This window comes from Musa acuminata, chromosome BXJ1-7, assembly GCF_036884655.1.
Source record: "Musa acuminata AAA Group cultivar baxijiao chromosome BXJ1-7, Cavendish_Baxijiao_AAA, whole genome shotgun sequence".
In the NCBI taxonomy this organism is placed as follows: Eukaryota; Viridiplantae; Streptophyta; class Magnoliopsida; order Zingiberales; family Musaceae; genus Musa; species Musa acuminata.
Genome location: NC_088333.1, coordinates 40,635,929 through 40,643,831, shown reverse-complemented (window position 1 = coordinate 40,643,831; position 7,903 = coordinate 40,635,929). Strand labels below are relative to the sequence as shown.

General features: G+C 46.5%; 1 protein-coding gene across 1 annotated transcript; it reads left to right on the top strand.

Moving 5' to 3' along the window:
• Window positions 1-6,551: 6,551 nt before the first annotated feature.
• On the top strand, window positions 6,552-7,196 carry LOC103992590 (uncharacterized). Its single transcript, XM_009412365.3, has one exon. It carries the CDS (start codon window positions 6,721-6,723, stop codon window positions 6,928-6,930), a length of 210 nt encoding a protein of 69 aa, XP_009410640.1. The 5' UTR covers window positions 6,552-6,720; the 3' UTR covers window positions 6,931-7,196.
• Window positions 7,197-7,903: the final 707 nt, after the last annotated feature.

Here is a 7,903-nt window from a genome sequence, read left to right as displayed (position 1 = left end):
TTCCCTATGTTTTGCAACAAGCCTGAATTGCCAGGAGGACTTCAAAGAGTGAATGGTTTATGATAGGGCATCCTTTGGCAGCAGCCACGATAGTTCCAATGTATGTGGCAGACCAAGTCCGCACGACACCTCAGACTTAGACGATACAACCATCCTCTCATGCCGTACAAGGCCATGCAACGTGCGCATAGTACAGAGTTACTCACGGAAAGTTCGGGATGACGTTGTCGAGTATGAAGCTGCCCCGGAAAGCTCGAGACGATATCGCTCGGTGCCGATTCGAGTAGGCCAACCGGTGTCCGCACAAAAGATATGGGCCGGCCGCTTAAGGGGTCGGCAGTTCTTAACGAACTAGGTACAACCGACCCTTATGTTCATGTATAAAAACCCACCACCTAGCCAACGCTAAGGGAGGACTTTTCGCACATTCAACTCAAAGCTAACTTAAGCTTCGGAGGGGTCAAGTCGGGAAATCCCTCTCCTGACCTCAACCTATGTGCAAGGGCTGATGACAAAGAACCAAGCTATAAGACTCATAGCTCAACCCGACCCGATGTATACTTTTGTTGCCTGAGTCTCCGTGTGGGGGGCCTTGTACATCCGGGATCGGATCGAGCCGTGTTGACTCCTCGACCATAACATAAAGATTCACTAACATTTTTAGCGCTAGAAGGAGAGTTCGATGTCGCAAGAGCGCCCCTAACCGAACAACCCGGGAGAGTGTCCCGAAGAAGAGCCACACCCGACCTTCGGGTTCGTAGGACAGCCCCCGCTTCCTCCAAGCCTAGAAGGAAACAACTGAACCATGACCCCAAGTCGCTAATGGCGGCTATTCAATGACCCCGGGCTGTCAACTCCCGAGACCAACATGGGGTAGCCTGCCGTCTTGGCTGAGGCGTTCCTTAGCCTCACTCACCAAGTTCAAGCTTTGGCAAAGATGATGCATATCATCATCCCTTTAGTTCCTCAACTCGCCCAACAGTCAACATTAGCTCAACTTTCGCAACAGCAACTGCCAGCTCCTGTCCCTATGTCACCGTCGGCCCCTCCATAGCCCATTGCGGTGAACATTACCCCATCGCCCGAGGAGCTATCAAAAAGTCCAAGGCTGATACCCAAGCATAGTGCTCTCAACCTTAACATGTTGTCATCCAACTTGGCGGACTCCCTCTAGGCTCAACTACACTCGGTCAATTAGCATCTTGATGAAGTCCAAAGGGAGTTTCACAAGTCCAAGAAAGAGCTCAGCGAGGTTCCCCTGGGGGGTGGTCACCTTTTGTATAGGAGGTCTGGGACAAGCCCATCTCGCAAAGCTGTCATTTTCTCATGCTCAAAGCCTATGATGGCAGCTCCGACCCAGCGGAACATGCTATTGCATTTTGAGTCCATATGACCATGTATGGCATTTCGGACACCCTAATGTGTCAAGCATTTTCTACTACTCTCTGAGGCCCAACTCGGATGTGGTACAACCAACTAAGGCCGGCCTCGGTTGCATCCTTCTACCAGTTGGTCAAAGAGTTTGAGCTTAACTTCCTTGCCAGCACATGGCCAAAGCCATCTACAGCCATGTTCCTTGGCCTCAACCAAAAAGATGATAAGCTTCTCTCCCATTTCATCGCCCATTTTGCTACTTTGACTCAAGGAGTCCCTGATGCTCACCCTTCTCTGTTAATGCAGGCATTTTTTATGGGTCTGTGATCGTCTAGATTCTTTTGGTCACTGGTTGAATGGCCAGCGATGTTCGTCCCCGAGATACTTCAGTGAACAAATTAGTACATAGTTACCGAGGCGTTGATGGTGGGAAGGCGCAAAGAGCACAAGAGGCCTTGTGCAGAGTCATCCCGAGGTTAGGTTCCAAGCCCGCCAAGAAGAGGGCTTGATTGACCCAACCTATCACTCCCGAAACCCTCTCTCCCACCATTGAATTCATTCAGAATAGAAATATTCCTCCAGATCAGAGAGAGAGGACTCTTAAGAGTGCCCAACCTGATGAAGCCCCCTCGGGAACTAAAAAATCACTCAAAATACTATCAATTTCATTGCGACTATGGTCATGATACCGAGGAATGCCATGACTTGAAAAACCAAATCGAGGAGCTCATCCATCGAGAACACCTTGGACACTACATCAAAAGGCCATAAGAATCCTCTCTGCACCCCTTGGGTCCTGTTGAGAAGTAGATCGACGTAATCATAGGCGAGCCATCCTTGGAAGGAGATAGCACATCGGGACGGAAGGCCTATACCTGAGTAGTTATAGAAAAGTACCCTATACAACAGTAGGAGCCCGAGATCACCTTCCCGATGGGAGAAACTAAGCAACCCGACCATGACGACGAATTAGTGATCTCGGTCAGGATTGCTAATGCTCGGGTCAAAAGGATCATGGTGGACACGGGGAGTTCCGCCGACATCCTGTACTTCGATGCGTTCCAAAAGCTTGGCCTAGCCAAAGAAGACCTTACTCTGATGCCATCGGTGTTTATTGGGTTCATGGGAGACTCCATCTCGCCCCTCGACACTATCATTTTGTGAGTTACCTTGGGGGAAGAGCCAAGATCCAAGATTGTCATGGTAACTTTTATGGTTGTGGAGCTCCCCTCGGCGTATAACGCCATCCTAGGCCACCCAACCCTCAACAAATTCAAAGCTGTCATCTCTACCTTCCATCGGGCGATGAAGTTCCCAACTTGAGCTAGGATCGGGGAGGTGCGGATCGACCCTCGGGAATTAAGACAATGTTACATGGAGGCCATCACACTACCTAAGAAATGAAAGCACAAGCAGCCCATCACCGACCCTCAGGACACCGCAAAACCATCACTGCATCCCGAACCAACCGAACATACCCTAGAGGTTCCACTAGATAGGAATCGACCTGACAAGATCATGAAGATCGAGTCGAAACTCTCAGAGGAAGAATGAGTACAACTCATCAACTTTCTGATTGAAAATGCTGACGTCTTTGCTTCGTCCCCAAAAGACATGCCCTGAATTGATCGAAGAGTGGCATAACATTATCTAAACATCTATCCCTAAGCACGACTAGTGAAGTAGAAGTCACAGAAGTTGGCTCCGACAAAAGATAGTAAGCGATGAAGTAGAGCAGTTGCTGGCGGCGGGATTCATAGCCGAGGTGAAATACCCTCATTGGTTATCAAATATAGTTCTCGTTAAAAAACCTAATGGAATGTGGATAATATGCGTTGACTACACCAACCTTAACCAAGCATGCCCAAAGGATTGTTATCCATTCCCAAGGATCGACCAACTAGTCAATGCAACCTCGAGGCATGAGATTCTTTCATTCATGGATGCCTTCTCGGGAAACAATCAAATCAAAATGGCACCCGAGTGTAACATCCCATTAGTCCCACATCGGAAGTGGGCAATGTGTATGATTAGCTTATAAGGGCCTGATGAGTGTACTATGATAACTCCCGCTTAAGCTTTTTGATCCGTGGTTGACCAAAATGGAGTTATTGGCCAGTTGTCTCATCAGACTCGGGTCGTGACATTTGGTATCAGAGCCGACCTAGCATTTGGGCAGGGTGAGAAGCCTCGAGTAGGCGGGCCTTGATGAGGACGTCAAGCTAATTGAGTTGGGGATATTGTAACATCCCATTAGTCCCACATCGGAAGTGGGGGCTCATATGCACTATGCTAGGGTTCGATTTGGGTTATGTCGAGCCTCGTCAAGCTAATTGAGTTGGGGATATTGTAACATATCGGAAGTGGACAATGTGTATGATTAGCTTATAAGGGCCTGATGAGTGTACTATGATAACTCCCTCTTAAGCATTTTGGTCTGTTGTTAAAGGACCAAAATGGAGTTATTAGCCCGTTGGCTCATCAGACTCGGGTCGTGACACCGAGGACCGTTGTTAAAGGACCAAAATGGAGTTATTAGCCCGTTGGCTCATCAGACTCGGGTCGTGACACCGAGGACTAGGAACATATTGCCTTCATCACACACTGAGTCTACTACTACAAGGTCATGTCATTCAGGTTAAAGAACGTCAGGGTGACATAGCAAAGAATAGTGAATAAGATGTTCGCTCACCTCATTCGAAGGTCAACGAACCATCGCAGCCAAGGATGTTGCTGAAATCGATGTGATTCCAAATTCGATAGAGGAGATCCTATCCCACAAGAAGGATGGAACGATGCCGACCGACAAGGCCGCCTCCCAATGGCTTCGACGAACATAACCATGGTCTTGCAAGATGAACGGACGACTCCATTGAAGGTCATTCACCTATGCCGACCGACAAGGCCGCCTCCCAATGGCTTCGACGAACATAACCATGGTCTTGCAAGATGAACGGACGACTCCATTGAAAGTCATTCACCTATGCCGACCGACAAGGCCGCCTCCCAATGGCTTCGACGAACATAACCATGGTCTTGCAAGATGAACGGACGACTCCATTGAAGGTCATTCACCTAGCCACTACCGAGGTGCATGGCCCCCGATGAGGCCCAAGCAATTTTAGTTGAGGTCCATGAGGGAATCTGTGGAGAGCATATTGGCAGCTGAACGTTAGCCTTCAAAATCTTTTGACAAGGCTATTACTAGCCAACCATATGTCGGGATGCCACAACTTATGTATAATGATGCCCATAATGCCAAAAGCATGCTCGGGCACAACATCAACCCACGGTCCCATTAACCCTGGTTGACTACCCATGACCCTTTGTGTAGTGGGGCATGGATCTCCTCAGCCCCTTCCCCCTAACCTCAAGACAATGAAGGTTCCTCATTGTTAGGGTAGATTACTTCACGAAGTGGGTAGAGGTTGAGCTACTTGAGTTTGACGCTGCAACCTCAGACCCCAATTAACCATATGAAGAAAAGGAAAAGGAAGAAGACATCCCGACGGACCTAAACCGCTAACCATCCAAGGAAAATAATGAAGGGAGTAAAGATATAAGCCACCTGCTTAAGGGGTTGGTGGTCATTAATGAACTAGGTACGATCAACCCCATATACAGGTATAAAAACCCACTACTTGGCTCGCGCTAAGGGACGTCTTTTCGCACATTCAACTTACTCTCATTCCACTCAATGCTAACTTGAGCTTCGGAGGGATCGAGTCAGGAAATCCCTCTCCTGACCTCGACTTATGTGTAGGGGTTGGCGACGAAGAAGCAGGCCATAAGACTCATAACTCAACTCAACTCGACGCGCACTTCCGTTGCCCGAGTCTTCGCGTGGGTGACCTTACACATTCAGGATCGGACTCAGCTGTGCTGACTCCTCGACCATGGTGTAAAGATTCATCAACAATTTAGAACATCAGTAAATTATATATCTTTGGGATTCTCAATTTTATCATTAATCTAAATAAGTTAGTACCTCAAATTCTTGTTTTAAGTCATTTTGGACTTGGTTTGTGGAGGTCAGTGTGGGTAGTCGTACAACAACTAATGGTGACACGGACCATCTCGCCTCGTGGGAATTTTTATCACGATGTAAATTCATCTCGTGAGATTGTTTGGCACACGTCTTTGTAAATAATTTATCAATAATTAATAGTCTTTCTTTTTTAAGAAATATATAATTTATAGTAAAATTTATAGATAGATAGGTGAATCGAAAGAAGATAAGGCAAAAACAGTAAGGAGTTAGAGATGATGTGCATGATAGAATGCAAAGAGGACAATGAGAGGCGACCGAGGAATAACGAATGTTGTATGTGGGGTCCTTAGCAATGGTAATAAGGAGAGAAAATAAATATGATACAAATAAAAAAGGATGATACTGTGGAAAGAGAGGAAGATGCAGCATTGTGAAAAACGAAGAGGGTGATAAAAATAGATTGATTTCTTTAGATTATATAATAAATTCAAAAAGATAATAAAATCATCGCAGTGGGGCACCATAAGTAAAAGCATATAGTGTTTTTACAGACAAATCAATATTAATCAATGATATTTAATAAAATAATATAATATAATAATAAATTGATAAGCAAGCATCAACTTAATATTCGTTTAGATGCCCCATTAATCTGACACGTAAGCTAAGTAGCATACTGTGGATAATCGTTTCTATGTATTAACTTATCATTTATCATAACAATTACTTAAACTCTTTATAAGAAGATGACATGTACAATAATTCATCAAAAGATTTTCGAATCATTCAAATATTTTATTATTTTTTAATTTTATTAACCTAATTGTATGCGTCGGATATAATTTTGTAAGATCTTCGATCGAGTATGCTCAGCTCACAATCTTATAGCTATGACGGAGAGATTGGCTTCGCGATCGAACGAGTTGGACGATCAGAATTTTCAATAATAGTATTAAAATAAAATAAAAGGCATCATCAAAGTGCGTGCTTGCACAATCGCCACCGACAACAGTGGTTAGGGAATTCCATTCCTCGCTGACGTGGACCCGCGTGGAGAAACTTCGACGTGTCTCGTCGTCTTCCCTTCTCCTGTCCGTTTCCTTGGCCATGGGCAGCGACTTGACAATAGACGACGTTGAGGAGACCCCCGGTGGTTGAGATGGTAGTGGTGTTGCCTTTTGCATGTGTCGGTTCGCACACAAAACCTTTTCATTCCTTTCCCTTCTCCTTATCCGTCCCTCAACCTCTTGTCTTCCTCCCCTCCCTGTTGCAAAGACTGCAAGATAGAGACTACCATCAGTAGCAGGACAAGAAAGGAGAGATCTAGAGAGAGAGAGAGACAGAGAGAGAGAGAGATGGCGGACTGGGGTCCGGTGTTCGTGGCGGTGGTGCTCTTCGTGCTGCTCTCCCCGGGCTTGCTGTTCCAGATCCCAGGCAAGGGGCGGCTGGTCGAGTTCGGCACCCTCCAGACCAGCGGCATCGCCATCTTCGTCCACTCCATCATCTTCTTCGCCCTCACCGCCATCTTCATCCTCGCCGTCGGCGTCCACGTCTACACTGGCTAGCCTGCTTCCTCCTCTAACACCCACCCACCCCTGCTCATCTATCTAAGCACCCAAAGCCACTACATACACTCTCTCTCTCTCTCTCATTCTCCCACTTGGTTGCGTGGTTAATTGTCTCCGCTCTTGTGTTGTTCCCTGGCGATTCTTATCATGGAAGAGGCTCCCACCCTTGATGGAACTTCATTAGTCTCAAGTGTAAGAAAGGTCTTCGTCTATGTTGATTAATAATCATTCTGTGGATCTATTGAAGTTGTTCTCGGTTTTAATTACTGCATCAGATGGTAATTAGCTCCCTAAATCAAAATAACAAAGAGGATGGGAAGAAAAGGAAAATAATAAAAATTAAAATTAAATATTTATACCGTGAAGTAGTTATTTATTTTAATTACTATGCCAGATGATGTTAGAGAGTTCCCTAAGTAACTCCTGATAGGGTATATTCTGGTACCACTCCCATGGTAGTAGTCAGTAGTCACATTAACGCCAATGCTGAGCCTTAGGATTGATATGGTGCATTACATCGACGTGACACCTCGGACTCGACGGTCACCTATTCCCGCACTATCCGAAGTCGTACGAGATGACGCCGCATAGCACAAAGCCGCTTCGAAAAGTTTGGAACGGCATCGCTCGGCGCGAATCCGTGTAGGTCGGTTAGAGCTCGCATATGAGGTACAAGCCGGCTACCCAAGTGTTGGGTCCAGTCCATATGAGGTACACCTCGACCAAATAGTGCCCGAATGGTGCACCTCGACCAAACATTGCCCGAGTCATGCAACTCTACCAAACAGTGCTTGAGTCATGCACTTTGGCCAAACAGTGTCCGAGTGATACACTTCGGCCAAATAGTGCCTGAGTTGTGCACCTCAGCCAAACAGTGTCCGAGTGGTGCACCTCGGCCAAATAGAGTCCGAGTTGTGCACCTCAGCCAAACAATGTTCATGTCACATCTCGACTAATCAAATGCCCGAGC

Bases quoted from the DNA above. Each gene is read 5' to 3' on its own strand.
- LOC103992590 (XM_009412365.3), top strand. From the start codon at position 6,721: ATGGCGGACTGGGGTCCGGTGTTCGTGGCGGTGGTGCTCTTCGTGCTG.